At 32.6% G+C, this 19,204-nt stretch overlaps 3 protein-coding genes and 1 long non-coding RNA gene across 13 annotated transcripts in view; 1 reads left to right on the top strand and 3 right to left on the bottom strand.

The window, feature by feature from the left end:
- The first annotated feature begins 186 nt into the window (after positions 1–186).
- On the top strand, positions 187–2,770 carry Icln (chloride nucleotide-sensitive channel icln). Its single transcript, XM_076444791.1, has 6 exons — positions 187–1,026; positions 1,442–1,568; positions 1,644–1,789; positions 1,986–2,162; positions 2,281–2,370; positions 2,480–2,770. The coding sequence occupies exons 2-6, from the start codon at positions 1,450–1,452 to the stop codon at positions 2,569–2,571; spliced, it is 624 nt and encodes a 207-aa protein (XP_076300906.1). The 5' UTR covers positions 187–1,026; positions 1,442–1,449; the 3' UTR covers positions 2,572–2,770.
- Upf2 (UPF2 regulator of nonsense mediated mRNA decay) lies at positions 1,645–8,008 on the bottom strand. 2 transcript variants are annotated; one of them, XM_076444756.1, is made up of 2 exons: positions 7,329–8,008; positions 1,645–6,947 (listed from the first exon to the last, which is right to left on the bottom strand). In XM_076444756.1, the coding sequence occupies exon 2, from the start codon at positions 6,936–6,938 to the stop codon at positions 3,498–3,500; it is 3,441 nt and encodes a 1,146-aa protein (XP_076300871.1). In that variant the 5' UTR covers positions 6,939–6,947; positions 7,329–8,008; the 3' UTR covers positions 1,645–3,497. The 2 variants fall into 2 exon arrangements, with proteins under 2 accessions (XP_076300871.1, XP_076300870.1); XM_076444755.1 differs by having other exon boundaries at positions 1,645–6,950; positions 7,329–8,005.
- A 347-nt stretch (positions 8,009–8,355) lies between these two features.
- Positions 8,356–19,204, bottom strand: part of Calpa (calpain A) — a 32,420-nt gene continuing 21,571 nt past the window's right edge. For 2 of the 9 annotated variants that reach the window (XM_076444766.1, XM_076444763.1), the window contains exons 12-15: positions 12,487–12,621; positions 11,174–11,301; positions 9,821–10,016; positions 8,362–9,755 (exon numbers count right to left, since the gene is read on the bottom strand). In XM_076444766.1, the coding sequence (XP_076300881.1) occupies positions 9,670–9,755; positions 9,821–10,016; positions 11,174–11,301; positions 12,487–12,621 (545 nt within the window). In that variant the 3' untranslated portion in view covers positions 8,362–9,669. Of the gene's footprint in view, positions 9,756–9,820; positions 10,017–11,173; positions 11,302–12,486; positions 12,622–19,204 lie in introns of all 9 variants that reach the window. The other 7 variants (XM_076444757.1, XM_076444758.1, XM_076444762.1 and 4 more) reach the window with 7 other exon arrangements.
- Positions 13,581–16,753, bottom strand: LOC143219029 (uncharacterized). The gene is made up of 4 exons (XR_013011232.1): positions 16,250–16,753; positions 15,654–15,876; positions 15,278–15,589; positions 13,581–15,195 (listed from the first exon to the last, which is right to left on the bottom strand). It is a non-coding gene; the product is annotated as an uncharacterized LOC143219029 (long non-coding RNA).

The raw sequence follows: 19,204 nt of genomic DNA, 5'->3' as shown, positions 1-19,204 counted from the left end.
AGCCTCGCTTGCCACATGTAATCATAATAAAACATTTTCAGATGGCTTTCCTGTTTTCACTTATCATTTATGTTACTATGTACCTATGTTTTGTATAAGTAAATACAATCAAATATTTATTTCAGTAGCTTTAGTTTCATATATATTTCTGTTATGTATTTATATACTCTTTATTTGGTATCCAGTTATATATATTTGATGTTTGATACATGTTTTTAAAATTAATTAATTGTATGTATAATGTATACATGAAACATATATACTTGCAATATGTACAATAATGATCAGTACATGTTTATAATGTCAATAAATAGAATAAATATGTGAACATGAATTCATTATAATTTATAAATAGATACACAAGAATCAAAATATTTTAGGATACTCATTTAAAATAACAATTGAACAAATCAGAAAGATGCAATTGCATTGTTGCTCAGTATTATCAATACTTCAGATTATTACTTAAACGTGACGTATCACATTTAATTCACAGAAAAAGTTTATACCTCTTTTTCTTTGTGCAATAGGTGTGTGTTTTGGAAGAATTTTTTCAAAGAATTTGGAACTACTTTTACTGTAAAAGCGTGAAAAACATAAAAGAGAATCTCCCGCCTTATGATCGTATGTACTTGTACTTATATATTTCGGATATATATACATAGTATACTATCTATAGTTCGTCGTAGCAGAACACGACGACATACACTTGCATACACTGTAGCGAAGTTCTTCCGAACTCTATATTGCTCTATATCAATAACGCGAAACAGAAACACAACATCGTAACGTGCGGTGAAATTTTGTGTTAATAAATATTATAAAATGAAAAATTTATATTTTGACATTTGTGGCTACTAAGCGTTAGTGACTTTACTGTACTATTGTTAATACAAACGTGCCACGATATAAGACTATAGCATTGTGCATCCGAAGTTTTAAAATCGAGTTATCCATTTCTTAAACATTCATTTTAGGGGAAAAGTTCGTTCGATCTTGCTTACTATTACATTGTAAAAGCAAGCGGTAAGTTTACATTAAAAATTAACAGTAAGACTGAACAAATAAATGTAGTTAGAAGATGTTAAATTCGAACATAACCGAACTGGCAGGGTCGCATTTCCACTGTGTAGTTATATTCTTATGCAGTGTTATTTTGCAGTATTTTTAAGTTTCTACGTAAATGATCTAATACAATATACATTTTTATATTGTATTAGATGTTTTACCATACATTTTTGTGCAGTATATGTGTATTTTTCTAATAAAATCAATGTTCTGTTTGTAAAATTTTCTGTATATAACCTTGTAATTATTTTCTCTGTTACTTATCAGATTTAAGAATTAATCGGAGTACGTGAAATTTGATTTACCTTATAGGAACTTTCATGCTATCGTAATAATATGCATAAATGGTAAACTAGCTTATTAAACATTATAGGTGTAAAGATGGTCGTACTTAGTAATTTTCTTGCGCCACAAGAGGGAATACGTCATGAAGAGCAAAATACTACTGTGTATATTAATGACACAGAAGTAGGAAAGGGAACTCTGTATATTACGGAAAGGTAAGGATCGAATGAAAGCAAATTTATATTTCATAGTAGTACTAATGTATTTTAATATAATATTCGCATTGGTAGCTTATTTTCTTGGGTGAACTATGATACACAACAAGGATTTTCACTTGAATATCCTCATATATCTTTACATGCCATATCAAGAGATCAACAAGTACATCCAAGACAATGTTTATATATTATGGTTAATGCAAAAGTAGACCTTCCAGGTATATTAATACTTCTTTTTAACATTTTTTGTATAAATATTTTGAAATAGTATAAAAGTTGAATAGAATTTACTTAAATGCAGAAATCAAACACTATATGCAATATCGTAGTTTTATATCTTACATTTTGAATAATTTTTTAGAAAGCGTTGTTGTTATTTGCTTTATTACGATCGCTTAAATTTTTTTTGTATAGATGTACCGTTACCGCCACCTTCTGACAGTGGCTCTGAAAATGAAGATGAGGATGCAGATACACCTATCACAGAAATGCGTTTTGCTCCTGATAACACAAATAATTTAGATGCTATGTTTCAAGCAATGAACCACTGTCAAGCGCTTTATCCTGATCCACAAGATAGCTTTTCAGATGGTAAATAAACTACTATCTTTGTAAACCCTTGTGTAGAAAGTTCAAATGTCATGAGAACTCGTATATATAATACACATACTAATATATATATATGTACCTATACAAATATATTTTACAGCTGAAGAAGATATTTACGAAGATGCAGAAGAAGATGATTTTGAGAATTATGAAGTTGGTGCTGGCGATGCTCCCTACATTCTACCATCAGGTACTATTCATTTATTTATTAATTGTATAAAATAGAGTTGGGTATAATATAATATTAAGGAAAGTTGCTTTTATGTAATGTTATGTTTATTGTAATTTTGTATCGTTAGAACAAATAGGGACCAATCACAATGGCACAGAAGCAGACGATGCTATGGATATAGAAGCAGGTCAATTTGAAGATGCAGAGGAAGATCCATAAAGGATGGTGGTGACAAAATGCGTATATGCATTTAGTATTAATTTATAATTACTGGTATCATATATTATTGTAGATATGTGATATTATGGCAGACTGTATTACAGAGCTGTAACAAACATAAACACACCTAACATTTATTTATATTCATTTTGTACACGGGAATAATTTCGTAGATAAAAATAAACAATTGTATATCAAATTTAACGTTTCGCATCTGTTTCTTAAAAGAAAAAAACAAAATGATTAATTTCTTACATTGCTTACAATAAAAACAAAATTTAATGTAAAAAAATTAACTTTAATATCTATTTCGAAATAATATAAATCTATGATGCAGCCTTGTGTGAACGTATATTTTATTTTATATGTAACAAAAACGAAAAGGAACCGTTATATGATTCGTTAGTACTATTTTTTATTATGTCAATATGTAAATTTTGATCGTAAAATTTACATGTTTACATGAAATGAAAATTAGTACGGCAGTTTGGCCAAATAAATTTTGTTTAAATTGGAAATTATTTTTATTTGTACATAGTAATTACATAACTTACTATGCATGTAATAAGGAGAAACGTATATAGTTGTATTCAAATGTATCAATTGTATAAAAAAAAGATATTAACATTGTTGTTCAAGAATTTTTTTTCATTGATATTCTTTAAAATACATATTGACACATACAACAAATTCATGTAGCTCTAAATATACTTGGTAACAACATTTTTACAATGAAAATCGCGTTGGATTGGGAATCTGTATAAATAACAAATGTGGCTTTCAAATTATAAATAAAAAATCACTAGAGTGTTAGAATCATATATATATATATAAACGTAGAAGACCATTGTAGTTCATAGTATTGTATACAATCACGTTTGACTTTATAGTGTGACAAATATTGTTTCCACACTAATCGAATGAATTTATCGAATCTTTTTAGGACCAAAAATGAGATCTGCGTCCGGTGCACCTTTTGGATGATTGTACTTTTGTCGTCGTTCTCTATTTAAATTTACTGTCACTGGTCTTGTACTCTGATTAATGGTTTCTTGGTAATCTTCCTCCTCTTGTCTTTCTGTTATGTTCAATGTCAATCTTTTCACTCTTTCTTTTTCTTCTTTCTGTTCTTGTTCTCGATTTCGAAGATTCATCGCCAGTTCTGATGATACTGGAACTGCTAAGTTTTTGTACTGTTGTTTATTACCTTTTCTTAGCATAAGAACAAAGTCAACTGTATTATTGTCAGACGGCCTTTCTTGTAATTGTTCGTACGTTTTCTTCGTAGTTTTTACATGCAAAGGAACTGAAATGTCTACCTGTTGTGGCTTTACAGAATCTCGCATTCTATCTTGTATATTATCCGAAACCATTTTGTCAAGAGCAGATAAAAAGTCGTCGTCTTCGGGACAACTTACTCTTCTTGGACCGGCTGGTAACGCTGCATTTAATTCTGTCACATCCATAAGAACACCATCTGTACCACCTTCCGAGAGACTTTGATCCCCTTGCGTATTTTCTTGAGTACCCATGGTGTCGTATCTCTCTGCATCAGCCGTCCATTCTTCTTCCGACTGTGCTTCAGAGCAATCTTCGGATTCTTCAAAATGTAAATCAGCTACACCTTTTGCATCTCCACTGCCATTTCCGGATGTTATAGTTACTTCTTCATCTCCCTCGGCAATTACTCCCATATCAGATTCTGCATCAGCACCGTCTTCCGCAATAGGATTTCCAAGAGTGGGATACAATGTGTTTCGTAATTCTTCAACAGCACATTGCGCTTCTTTGTAACTTTGAAATAACTGCATTTTAGGCCTCAACATTGTTAGCGTATCGCGATACATATAATCTATACCTACAGGGAAAGGGTTGTCAGTATTCCAAATCGGATTTGTGTATTTGAACCAATAATAATTTTGAAAGAATATTAGAAAATAATCAAGCTTTTTCTTGCTAGAGCCGCCACTAAAATACTGTCCACACGTTTCCAATAATGTACAGACTAATCGAATTCTGAACAAATGATCCGGGGGATCCAAAACACTCGGTATGTTATGATCCATGCTGACTCCGAAAGTGATTAACAAATATAAAGTTCGGAAAATATCTCCACTTTCTACCATACGATAATTATACAATTCTCCAAGGTATTTAACCATGGCAATGCGACGTTGATTAAACTTTGGTAAATTAATTTCCATACATAATCTTATATCTTCTAGCACACCGTCGACTACATGGGGACCTATAGTTTCATAATGTGCAACAAGTCCTGCTAATAAACTTCCTACACATCGAATATTTAAATATTTAACATTATACGCGGCAGTGAGACATTTAATAGCATAAGAGGATACATTCTCGTCTTCCCAGTCTAATTTACGCATCCACTTAAGAACCTTATCGGTATTAGTTTTCGAAAGATCTTGGTACAATAATTTTCTTATAAACTCATGAATTGGTGGTCTGTCCTTTTTCGAAACACCTCCAGTAGATTCTGGTGGATTTACAAAATAATATGCATTCTCAATGATCGTTACATAACGTGAATCTAATGCAGTGACTGCTTTCTTGCGCATCATTTGTTCCAAATATACTTTTGTCCTCTGGTGCGAATCCGGAGAACAAAACAGGTACCTTCCACACGTTTCTAATAAGTTACATGCCATTTCAATATGATGATGAGTAAAGTCATGCAACAGGACTTTTAAACAATATAATGCCTCTATCTTTGAATAAAGTTTAAATTTGACAAGTTCGCCAATATATCGAACGACTTTTACTTTCGATTCAATATTAATTTGATCCTTTTTGCGTACATGATACTTGAAATCGTGTTTCAACATTAAACACAAGTCATTGCCGACATCAGGCATAACGCGGTAAAGAATAGCAGCCAAACGCGAATAGAATGGTAGTAAATCCAGACGAATTCTGGACACACCGAATAAAGCTTTCACTAATTTCTTTTTGTTGTGTTTTGTATTGAGATTCATTAAGAAGTGAACAGCAGCACTGTCGATCATTTCACGATTAACACAGTTTGGCAAATGAGTTAAGAATGCATCCAATAGTATTTTATTACTAATGTTTGCATTTTGAGGTTCCTCGACTTCTGCCTCTGGTTCATCTACTCTTTCAGTTTCTTCCAGTTCATCGAATGTGATTTCTTCATCCAAAGTTTCTTCGCTTATTGGCGCATCTTGTTTAGGTACTTCTTTAAAATGCGATCCTGGAATGAATACTGTTAAATCAGTTAAAACTTCATAAAATCGTCTAGTTTCTTCATCTCCCCACATATCCTCGAGAATGCTATTTTCTTCCCCTTCGCTAATCATTTTTAACGTTTCCTCCGCTTCTGCTTTCATTTCACTATCGACAGGAAGTTCTGGCATGGGTTCGTCTAAAGTATCCGAAAAACTTTGTACATTATTGAGCAAGCGTTCGTAAGACACTTGAAGACTCTCAAGTTTCTCTTTTCTTTCAGAACTCAGTTCACCTCTAGTTTGTAAGATTTTTCGATTTTGCTTTTCGAAAGCTTGAAGATCTTTATGTTCTTTCAATAAGTGCTTGCATAACGAATTGTAATATTCTCTCAGCAACAATCTAACATTTTGCTGCTTATCGGGTGAAAGTAATTTACTTTTAGGTATCGGTACATTTAATTTTTCTGATATTTCCCTTACTCTTTTCGGCACAAGACCTGCATAATCTTCGCCACAATGTTTGCAGAAACTTAATATGATGCTTGCATTGTTATGTTCTTCTTTATCCATATTAATCAAAACTGTCAATGCTGAGCCAAGTAAAGGCAGTCCTTGTTTATGCGTGAAAATTCCTGCATTAACTAATTCAGCATAGAATCTGAGATCCACTCTTAGCTTACTTGGGTTGGTGATTTTATCAACAACCTTTAAAGACAAAATTCTTTGCCAATTTTCAAAAAAGTGTGTTGAAAATTCTGCATATGTCTGATGAAGAAAACTGCATACTTTGATGGCAGGTACAACATCTGTCATCTTTAATTTGGCATCTACTAAAGCAGTAGCAACTTCGCTGACATATTTCGTTAAATTTAAATGTATCATATCTTTTAGAACTGTGTCTAATTGTATGCTACTAAAGTTTTTCAACTTTTTCACGAAGGTTGTGTTTCTTTTTAATGTTGAATCCAATTTACTAAAGTATGTGTCAGATGGTCTATTAGTATTCAAATTTGCTACTCGAATTTCTTCTTTTGTAGCTAGTCGTTGCTCAGTTTCCTTTACATAATCTGTTAGGTATTGCCTATCTTCTTCAGATATAGCATCCTGTTCGGTAGCTGCTTCTGCAGCTTCTGGCGGTGTTTCTTCAACTTCAGACATTGTTTCAATCTGCTACATAAAAGAATATAATTTTATAGTACATTATCGTTTAAAAATGACTTCCATCGATTTGCACATTATGTGACTTTTATTTATATTACATTGCTGACATGTATTGTGCTTTATAAAGTGACAAAAATGATTGTACCAAATTCATTATTACTACTGCACATGTAAGTTTAGATATATTTTCGTAATGTAATTGAAAAACAACACTAGCAAAACATTTTCTTATCTAATAACGAATATTAAGAATATTTGTATTCAAATAACAAAAAATAAAAATTATAGAAATAGTTTATTCGAACGAATCAATAGCAAAATATTCACCTATTTTTTAATTATTATCATAGCGTTTTTTTCATAGAATTCATTAAAATGTCTACTCACTTTCTAGAGTGGAAACGAGGTTATGTTATGGTAGACGACAGCTATAATCTGTTAATGGCACAATATGACTGAACGATTAATTGTATATCGACGGTCTGTGCACCTTACTTCAGCGATCCGACACTCACGAAATGAAATGATAGTTCTCTCATGTCTTGGTATTTAATATCGGAGTGCCTATCATCTGTTCATCTCACGAATACATTGCGAATACATGGAATACATAGAGTAAAACAACAACAACAATGGCCACGCATCTAATTGTAAATCTAAATATGTAGTCACGTGACATATGTCTCATTGGATTTTTTGTGTCGCATAGGAACGCAAGTATTTACCTGTCAGAAATAAGCCTAAAGAAACTCACGAGACTATAAATCAGATGTCATATAAAACTTAGCTACAGACAAGATATTAGGAATAGACCTAACCTCAGACAAGGTATATTAATCACGATATATATCAATAAATAGACCAATCATCCAATGTACTTTTCTGTCACACGGGGCTCTAAACTCTAAACTCTAAATAAACATAAACTTTATTTAGAACTCCATTACCAATTTTGTGTCGCGTTCGACGTTACCGATAACTCATGTATCTGGGCATATTAGCGAGAATCGAGTATCTTATACACTCCATTTCTACTGATTTCTACTACGAATATTTACGTAATATGATTACAATTAGATTTAGAGACAATAAATGGATAAGGCACATACAGTTTTGGCATTTTGTCATAGAAGCATTTATGTTAGGCGTGGAAAGAATTATTAGATCGAATTAAAAATTGACAAGCGCGACTTCCAACATTGACAAAATTCACACGATTTTAGGAGGAATTTCTGAGCTGTTCTGAGCGGATCGTAGAAGCACTTAGAAGGTATCTCTGCAGGAATTTTTGAACGTTTGAAAACGCATTTTCTGTGTGAAGTATTTTTTTGTATTACTCTATTTTCTCATTGACCATTCAAATTTTAAATAATTGTTATAAATATAAGTATATAGCTTTATTACAAACTTGCTAGTAATCTATTTTAAATACAGAAATATAATACGAAAAACTATCAGTTTTATTTTACAGACGCAATTCAAATTATTAATCTTGAAAAAGATCCAAACTGGGATCGAAACGTTGATTATGTTTGATTAAATTAGCAAAATTGCTTTGTTCGTAACAATAAAGGATCGAACAGTATAGCGCCGAAAACATTTAAAGATTTATTATCAATAAATACGATCGATAGTTAGAAAAACATATTTATCTATCAGTTTTATTTGTTACTGAAAGAAATAAAACGATTAACTGTATAAAATAATTTATAATCTTTTTTAATTATACATTATTAGGAGGTTGTATACATATATATATATATAATTATAGAATATGTTTACATACATTTTAATAAATTTTTATTTCAAGATTGTTTTTTAGCAAAATTAGAATTTAGATATACAAAGATATATTTCAAGGCACGCAATACCATGTTTTATCTACATATACATATATATACTAGTACCAATAAAAATGCAACAGAGATGTCTTATCACAAATAGAAATATTTTATATGTATAATATGCACTGTTCTTCTCCTTTGTCTTTTTATATGTTGTAAGCAGATAATTGAAGTTAAATATTAAAGTAGTGAACTCTTTTTTATACGTATACTTTAATTTTTACACGATTTTGAACAAATTTCAGTAAAAAGTATTTCAATATTGACAATGCGTCAGTTGTTGTATCGATAAAAATTGTACACATATTATAACAAAGGTTGTCTTCTATTTAAAACGACATGCAGTTCATATTTAATACCAAGAAAACAAGAACACAAACAGAAATAGTTTCCTTTCCAATTTAATATACAACGAGAAGTAACTCTTTTTAATCGCATTTTGGGATACTCTGTAAGATATGTCCAAAAATAGACATTTAAGATATAACATACAAACAACAACTGTTCGATAAAGTGAAAGACTATATAAACTTCGTTAAGTTTTATATTTAAGGTTCGCTACCAATAAATCATTTTTAATGACGACCACCATTAGCGCCTGTGTGTATTTAGGCCAGCTGTTATATTTAGGCTAATTGTAAGTAAAATGTCTAAAATAATTTAATTCATTCTTTGTTGTGTGTCGCATTATTTTACAGAACAACAACACGAAACTACTTTTACTTCGTCAAGTAATATAAAATGTTGGAAATATTATGTGTAACGAATGGTTTTTGAATAAAAATGAATGGTAGCGAACGTGTGTAATTTTTTGATGTAGAGAAGACAATGAAAGAGTAATGGACGTATTTCTTTACCTATTAACATATTTCACACATTTCAAATTATGAATATAATGTTTTCTCTATCCACTCTTCCATTGAAAACGTCGCTGTATTAGTTGTATCAGGATCTCGTTCTCTGAAAATGTCTGTAAAGAAAATTTGTTTAGAGTCTTATAGCACAGTTTTGATGAAAACATTATTAATCGTTTACCTATCATTGTTTTGAGTCGTACTGCGCACATTATGTAATCGTCGAATGTGATTGTTCCATCTTTGGTTCCGTAACGGTGGACCAAAATGTTTAAAATGTGATTGTTAAGTCGATACCCAGCACTGTTCAAAGCTTGTCGCAATTCGAACGCACTCAGGTATCCCGATTCATCTTTGTCGTACAATTTGAACACTGCCTAGAAAAGAAATATTGTTTTCTTCCTGTAACAATCTCCCGATGTTACATCTAACGATGCAAAATTTCAAAAGTATCTTGTTTTCTATAAGCATTCTGTTATTCTGAATAGTTTAACTCGGTAAAGATTCCAGTAACATATTAAAAGTATATACAGGGTGTGGCCGGACGGGTGGTACAACCGAGAAGGGGTGATACTGGGTGATACTACATGTAAAAATAAGTCGAAAAAAATGAATAATATTTTCTCGTTTGACGCATCGTTTTCGAGAATTAGTACAGTCATTTGGTAGTTTTACCTGGATAGTTTTCCGGGAGTTTTAAAAATGTGTAATTTTATAGATTTCGATGTGCTCTTTCCGAATTTCATCTTTGCCGCTCGCGCCGCCATATTGGAAAGAATGGCGCCTAATAGCAGTTTTTTGACAATATCTCCTTTCCGACTCATTTTACGATAAAAACATTTAAAGGTGGTAAAATGAAATGAGTTTTTTCAGCCAAAACGCATGTTGAAGTACACTTTGCGGCGCTCGTACGCCAAAACTATTGATTTTACAAAAAAAATTGTTATTACATAAATTGTAGGAAATTTTCTCTAGTTTAATTCTGTATATAAATATTTTTATCGTAAAATGAGTCGGAAAGGAGATATCGTCAAAAAACTGCTATTAGGCGCCATTCTTTCCAATATGGCGGCGCGAGCGGCAAAGATACGAGGTGGCAAATTTGAAATTCGGAAAGAGCACATCGAAATCTATAAAATTACCCATTTTCAAAACTCCTGGAAAACTTTCCAGATAACCTCTTTTTGTCGAACCAAATGACTGTACTAAATATCGAGTTTAAAGTTCCGCCAGGTTCGCGTGCTTTATTACAAAGTAGAATTGGTTGATCATGGTCAGACGCGTCAGAGGATTCCTATGCAATAGCACGTGTATTCGCTGCATTTCCAAACTCGATTTTCTCGAAAACGAAGCGTCAAACAAAAAAATGTTACTCCTTTTTTGTCGACTTATTTTTACGTGTAGTATCACCGCCTGCTCGGTTGTGCCTCCCGCCCGGCCACATCCTGTGTATAAAGTAGTCATAAATGAAAACTTTTAAGCTTTTTAAAAAGTGGTTAGCCGAACAGAACTTCTTTCAATGAAATTAACTTACCTTCCACTTCCGTATGTCGTTCCATAAACTTTTGAATTCTTCGAAACCAAGTTTACCAGAGTGGTCAACATCCAACATGGCAACCATGCTACGGCATACATCTTTACTGAATCCTTTATCATGTGTCTCTGAAATTACAGACAAAATCCCTTCTAGCTATAATTACCAGTCGATTTTTATGCATTTCTGGATTGTAATAAACACAAGTGACTGAGAGCATAAAATTCTGAAATCTTAAGAAGCATAAGGGGATTATTATCATGTTTTGCAATTATTATTAATAACACCACAAATGTAAAACATATCACGAATGGATAGCAGTATAGGCCATGTTAATGAGATCATAGAAAACTACATGTAAGATTCTTCGATCGGGATTTAGTGAATTATTTTCAAGCGAATTCGTTAATTGTTTTTATCTTCGTTGTGGCAAGGGACATGCACAAACGGGTTCATCTAAACATTTTGTCGCTAGCATATGCAAATCAAAAGATATTATTCACTAAACTGCAGAAACGAGCACTACACACAAATTGTTTTATATAATAAAATACTAGTAAAAATTTTATATTATTCTTTAATATAAAATATATATATATATATATATATTCATATTATACGTACTTAGATATTAAAAATAGAAATAATAACATATTTAACTTAATTGAACTTAGCTATTAATGTTTATATAATAATATATGTATAACATTTATAAATAATAGTTTTGTGTATGTATTTCTATCGTATATTCAATTAAGTTAGCTACAAATGCATACAATATGCAGTCTATTTAATATTGTATAGTTTAACTTCTCAAAAAATATCCAAGTCGTGTGATCTGATATTAAAAAAGTTATCGTCCTTTTAAAAGTGTCCAAATATTACTGTGGTTCACTGTATAAATACTTCGTACAAATGGTATAAATATAAGTTTGACAGAAATGTTAACAATATTATTTTCGTTAATGCACAGAAGTATTGTTACCCGTATTCCCGGTTGTCTACACAAGGATTAAATCGTATTCTTATAAATTGCTTTAGACAAATTCTAATTTTGCATGAAATTCTGCTGCCTATATAGTTACTTAACAGATTTGTAAATACATGTTAAACTAGACTCTGGTATAATAAATGAACAACTTTATCCATTATTGAATTACAGCGGGGGTGGTTAAACACAACATGTTTCGCTTTGAAACCTGTAGATTCGTTTATCTTCGACCGAAATATTTGGTAAAAATTAATGTAGCCCGGGTTACATACGATTAGGTGACCTGGTGGTATGAAGTAGTATATACTAGATGATGCCTTACCTACGGGCTTATTGTACTGTTCATTATTACAAAAAAGGCCGCACAGCAGTGAGATGAGTGTGTCGATAAAAGAACCATTTCCTTGTACAGTTTCTGGGGCATGAGCCTCACTACGACCCGTCGATTGTGGTAGTTCTACCCGTAACATACAGCTACATGTTAACATTAAATTATACACACGTACATTCGGGTCGTGTCGTGTATAGACGACAATAAAATTCCCGATTGACTCAATTTTTGGATATCCATTTGAGCTGGTAAATATAATTTATTAGTAAAGAAGATTTGAATGAGGCAAAAATGAAAATTTAATAACGATTTTAAGAATTAATTAAATATTTGATACGCATCTTTGACAGATGAAATCACTTTTAAATGTGAAAATGAGACTTTGTACAAACCTTGAAAATGAAGCGTTTTTCGAATTTATATTTTAACGAATTCATAATATTTTCGATTAGATTATATTTCATCTAATAAACATTTCAACTATGCGACGATTGTTAATTTAATCATGTTTTAAATGGCCGTTTGTTTGCTATGGTTAATTGAAATTAATAGTGAAAATACCCAACCAGCACAGATACAGCTCAAAGATAGCAGAAAGATGTCTGCCGCTAGACATTCAAATGTCTGAAAGATGTCTGCGAATGTCTCCGGAAAGTCTCTACAAGGGCTCCGGAAGGTCGTTTGTTACAAAGTTGCCTGTCTTAAAGTGGTCTTGAGAATGACTGTTAGTCGTGTTTCAGGCATTGTAGAGACATGTTCCACGACTCTGTCGGGCATCTTTTAGGCGACTTTCAGAAGTCTCTTGAGCTTGTTAGAGAGACGTATTTATGCGAAAAGGGAGTGGGAGGGAAAAATCAATTTACGATAATAGTTTAAAGTAAACGAACAAATAGTTTATTATAATAATATATGTACTATTTATAAAATAAAAATATATATAAAATAATATATATAAAACATTAAAATTAATATATTAAATTCTAATATATATTAGAAATAAAGTATTAAAATTAAAATACAATATCACGCACTTAAAACATTAAAATTAATACACTTAAATTAAAATATAAAAATTGAATAAAATATACAGTTGAAACATCAGAATCAGTATACAGGGTGGTCCACGCAACTTGCACACCTATAATAACTTCCAAAGTATGCGTTGCACGAAAAAGTTTTGTATACAGAAGTTGCATGGTCTGAAGGGGTACATTATGTAGTGTATTATTTTTTTACAGGTGGACGCGTAAAGGACATGTGAAGGTCAACTTAATTTTTTTAAATGGAATGAGGTATTTTTTAATACATCAATGATGCAGCTGGACCTATGTATGTCGAAAAGTTAATAGTTCAGGAGATATTTCAATTTAAATAACTCTAAAATACCATTACTGTCGTACTAAGACGTTACATAAGTAAGTAAACATTAACGTCTTAGTACGACAGTAATGGTATTTTAGAGTTATTTAAATTGAAATATCCCCTGAACTACTAATTTTTCGACATACATAGGTTAGTACTTTTTTATAATGAATGTCCAGCTGCATAATTGATGTATTAAAAAATACCTCATTCCATTTAAAAAAATTAAGTTGACCTTCACATGTCCTTTACGCGTCCATCTACAAAAAAGCTACTAACATCTGATTAATGCTTATTCAGGGGGCCTGTTTCTGGCGCCTCACCCTGTATACTAAAATTAAAAAATATAAAAATTAAAATAAAATATAAAAGTGAAAATAAAATATTACTGATAATGTCTGTGGTTGTAAGGAAAAACGCCGCATGTCACAATTTCAAAAATTCGAGTTTATGCATTCATTGAGCTTTAGACTTTAGAGTATAGGATTTACAGTAGCGGACAAAAGTTTAAGACCGCTCTAAAGAAGACGATAACTTTTTTAATATTGTACTATACGATTTGAACTTTTTTGGGAAGCTAGAGCAATTAGTTTACTAAAGGATGTGAAAAGAAATTTTTTCAAAAATTGCAATTGATCGGAATTGTTGAAAAAATACTAAAAGTTGATTTTTTAATTATTTTATGTGGGCCTATATTGAAAATTTAAAAAACACGTTTTGTGTAGATCTGTGTCAATCAAACATATCCTGAAAATTTCGTAAAAATCGGTCGACGTTGCAATGAGCTACAAACGTTTAAAGATGGTAGAAATTGCAGATTTTCACGATTTATTGCCGAAAATCTGCAATTTTTACCATCTTTAAACGTTTGTAGCTCATTGCAACGTCGACCGATTTTGACGAAATTTTCAGGATATGTTTAAATAAACAATCAACTTTTAGTATTTTTTCAACAATTCCGATCAATTGCAATTTTTGAAAAAATTTCTTTTCGCGTCCTTTAGTAAACTAATTGCTCTAGTTTCCCAAAAAAGTTCAAATCGTATAGTAAAATATTAAAAAAGTTATCGTCTTCTTTAGAGCGGTCTTACACTTTTGTCCGCTACTGTACATATTTACCAGAAAAAAAGTCATGGAAACACGTTTGGAAGGCTCAGACAACAATGCAATTTAACCAACCTCCTATGTCAAAGTATTAGCGATCGAAAGTGAAAGTATATGTGACATGCGGCGTTCTTCCTGATAACCACAGATATATTGAAATTAAAATCACTTGGTCACACTCGCTTTGTTCATGTTTCTTCCGGCTGCCGTCCACTTTGGCTTTCTCCGCTGCACCTTGAATAAGAATATCTTTGTTTATTAATTTGCACATGAATAATCATTATAATAATAATATTAAAATAAGGGTGATAATTACATATAACAAGGCTGGCCGTTCGATAATTTGCAAACGGTTTTTTGCCCTTCCGGCCCAATCAGCTATAGCAGACCGCCATGCCAGCACGTCAGTCATAATGATACCTAGACTTTCCTGGCAAAGTTGTAGCTGTTGTGCCCCCCGTATTGTGCACTTCTGCTGCCTAAAATAAAAAATTGTTATGTAGCATATCACATTCTGTTAATTTAATGAAAATGAAAGATAAACGTCAGCTATTTTAAGTGTATTTATTAAACAAGTCATTGGTCTCTTCGGCCTCCTTTGCTTTTCTTCTAGCCTTCGTGTAGCCGTCTAGAAGCATTATATAATTATTATTTTAATTATACATGTATGGTGTGTAACTACTTTAACTTACCAAAGGTACTGTTTTTGAAGATCTTTACAGAAAAGTGCTCCCACGAAGGTTGAGGCAGTTCACATTGTTGGATTGCGTTGCTCAATTTTGATTTGTGTACCGGTGGCCAATAACATTTGTCGCCTTCCAGCCAACTATTTGGCACCGCTTCTACCGTTCCGTCCGCCAAAAATTGGACAACGGTCCATGTATTTGTAGGCATCTCCATTTGTGTGTATATATTCTAAGAATTGAAAAGTATGGTAAAATTTAGAGACTAATTTAAACATATATGTAATTACGACGTAAATATATTTAATTAAAGAATATATTTAGAAAAATAGCAAATAGAATGAAGGAATGGAAATATGACCAATTTTTGTTCATTTTTTGACTTCACACTTATTTACACATTAGGGCGGTAGACTCGTTTCGAGGATTGCAATCAATTGCAATCCCGCACCCTTGCAATCCTAGAAAAAGCAGTCTACCCCCTTACAATACCGAAAGTACTTTCTTTGACTTTCTTGCCAACCCCATAGTAAACTTCGAATATAGCGGAAGGGCATCAGCAAAAAACACTAACGGTAACAAATAACAGCAATGGAAGTACTTACTTTTGTAAATATACACTCGTCGGATAAATTATCACTATTACAATACACTAATACAATTAGACACTTCTCTAAACCTGGTGTCGACCGGTGTCGACCATGTGCGCCGGACCAAAAATAGTAACTTCAACAGCGCCACTCGGGGTGAACTACGAAGACAGAGAAGCAGATATGTTTCTCGCAGGAAAGACACTGACAGAGAATATATGAAACAGCTTGATTTTTTCGATCACGCGGGTAAGCCGCATTTCGCGAAGAAGCAATATTTTTTTATGCTCTTTGTGTTGAAATATTCTCTGCATTATTGCGGGGTCCCGTACAGAGCCCTTTTTTGGATTTGGCTCTTGGAACTTTGTAAACAACAAAAGTGTACATTTTTATGGAAGAACTTTTTTTCTGTACACTTTTTCCAAATGCTCTTTGCGTTGAAATACTCTCTGTATTATTGCGGATTAGCATGCAGAGCTCTTTTTTCGAAAAAGTGCACAGAAAAAAGTTCTTCCTTAGAAGCTGTATCCCCCTACTCCACCCCACTCTTTACCGGCGGCGTAGGAAAAACAACGTCTCCGGAAAATGTCTCTCAGTCGCCAAAAAGATATCCTTTATGGAGACGTTGCATTTACGACTGAAATGAGACAGCTGAAAGACGTTCACCCTCTGCTGTGAAAACAACGTCTCCATAAAGATATCTTTTTGGCGACTAAAAGACGTATCTTTGGGACATAGACGTTCAGACGGGACGACGACATGAAACAGACATCTATGAGACGATGTGTGCTGGTTGGGTACTAAGGAATGGGTGATCGGCCTCCATGTCAATTTTCATTCTTTTTGTCTTCTAAACAATGTTTTTTGCCTAAAATACTATTCTCTAAAATTTCAACTACTCTCTAAACTGTACCTTTTATTTTTCAGTTTATTATTTAAGATATTTAGATGAAATAAAAACAAAACTAAAACTACAATCTAGCTTTGTTTGGGATATTTTTCATAATTTTAAATCTCTTATTGAGGATTGAAAAAAAGATAAATTTTCGGAAATGCACACAGCGCGTGATCAGTCCTCTTTTGTATGAAGATTTAGAATTTAGATCAAACAACAATTATACCTGTAGCTGGTTTTTCAGAAATCTTGTGAGAAAAGAAATACTTTTTATTGTGTGTGTATAAGAAATATCGCTCCACTGTCGAATCGATGAAATCGGTTGAAAAAGCAGAAAACCTGTACACACAGGTCATCAGATGAATGCCGGATATATCCGGCGCTCGTACCGAAAGGATTAATTAGAATTCACTTATCAGACAAAAGGTCAGACAATAAAACAGAACACGGGAGGGACCGCTGTAAGACTAGAATTTATGGCAATCACATGTTTCAAGAGGTAGAAATTTTCAGGTATACGTGGCGTTTATGAGTCTCTATTGTTCTTCTAAAAGAAGGTCGGACGATGTTTTGCCATGTGATTGCCATAAATTCTAGTCCTACAGCGGTCTCTTTCGGGTCTTATTTTTTGTCTGACCCGTCATATTTTTTTAAAAATTTATGAATTTTTATAAAAAATTTATATCCGGATTCCCAAGTGCTCAAGCAAAAATCTAATGAATTTTTTAAAATCTGCCGTTGCTTCGTCTCCTGTAGAATCGTCTCCTTCTGCACCGTATCCGGATATAAATTTTTCTGATGCAAGTCAAAATAATAGTGCCAGCGCAGACGCCAAGTTCCCTAGGTTGTAAAGTTTGAATTAGATAAGTGCAACAATCATTGGCCTCTGGGAATTGGTCTTTCCCGATATCACAGCCCTTATAGGCAAGAGAAACTTGGTCCATCCATCATATCACAACTTTGAAAGGCGAGAGGAACTTGGTCCATCCTTCATATCACTGAAGTGGATGGGCCGGGGAACTTGGTCAACCTTTACACGAAGTGTTTTTGTTTGGTTTACTTGTTCGTCTGTGGCACCGTAAATCCGAAATCGGAGATGGTAGGAGGTATAGTAAATAAATAATTTTTTTAACCCTTAATAACTGATTTGAAATTATGAAAAATATCCCAAATATAGCTAGTTTGTATCTTCATTTCCGCTTTTATTTCATTTGGATTTGTTGAGTAATAACTGAGAGAAAATAAAAGGTAAAGTTTAGGCTTCCCTTCCCCCATGTTATCCTTAAATGTTGGGGTAGAGATCTGAAATTGTACCTAGAAAATAGTATTCTAGGCAAAGAGCATTGTTTAGGAGAAAAAAAAATGAAAATTGCCATGGGGACCGATTATCGATTCTCATCTTTGTAGACCCTTTCCACTTGATACGGGTGTGTTAATAAATAATTTGAATTTCAAAATGGACAGAATATTAAGAAACAATACGCAGAAAATGTTTGGTTCGCACGGCGACCCAAATGTATTTATGTATTATGCACGAATGTAAAGAGAAAAAGACGATGAGATGCACAATAACGGAAGTGCAGATTGCAGTGCAGTAGCATTCACACAGTAAACTGTTCACAGTGAAAACAAAGTAACGTCATTGGTGCATTAACAACCGTCTAAAACCGGACTCGGCGCAGCGTCATTTGCGCGTGCCTCGTAAAGTTTTTAAAATCAACAATGAATGTCCAAGAAGCGTAATTACGGAAACTATATGCTATATCAATAACCATAGAGAATACTTAGTTAAGAAGCGTGAAAATTACGAAAGCTTTTTAACAATAAGCGGGAAACAAAAACAAGTCTATATTACGGACATCAAATGCAACTTAAATCTAATAAGTATAAATCTCTCAATCGTATACAAACCATAATTATTGGAAATGTGATATTTATTTTAACATTCCGGAATATACTACTCGTCGATTATCTATTGCATTAGTATGTATGAAATTGCCGATCAAAACAGCAGCGGAAAAATTGGAAGTGTTTATTGAACCAAATAATAAAAATAAAGTTTGTCACAGAAATAT

Source organism: Lasioglossum baleicum, unplaced genomic scaffold (assembly GCF_051020765.1).
Source record: "Lasioglossum baleicum unplaced genomic scaffold, iyLasBale1 scaffold0021, whole genome shotgun sequence".
NCBI lineage: Eukaryota > Metazoa > Arthropoda > Insecta > Hymenoptera > Halictidae > Lasioglossum > Lasioglossum baleicum.
This window is presented reverse-complemented; position numbering and strand designations above follow the sequence as displayed.

Coding starts and splice junctions, on each gene's coding strand:
- Upf2 (XM_076444756.1), bottom strand. CDS start 6,938: ATGTCTGAAGTTGAAGAAACACCGCCAGAAGCTGCAGAAGCAGCTACC.
- Icln (XM_076444791.1), top strand. CDS start 1,450: ATGGTCGTACTTAGTAATTTTCTTGCGCCACAAGAGGGAATACGTCAT. Junction 2,163..2,280: donor ACAAGATAGCTTTTCAGATG/GTAAATAAACTA, acceptor TATATTTTACAG/CTGAAGAAGATATTTACGAA. Junction 2,371..2,479: donor TCCCTACATTCTACCATCAG/GTACTATTCATT, acceptor TTGTATCGTTAG/AACAAATAGGGACCAATCAC.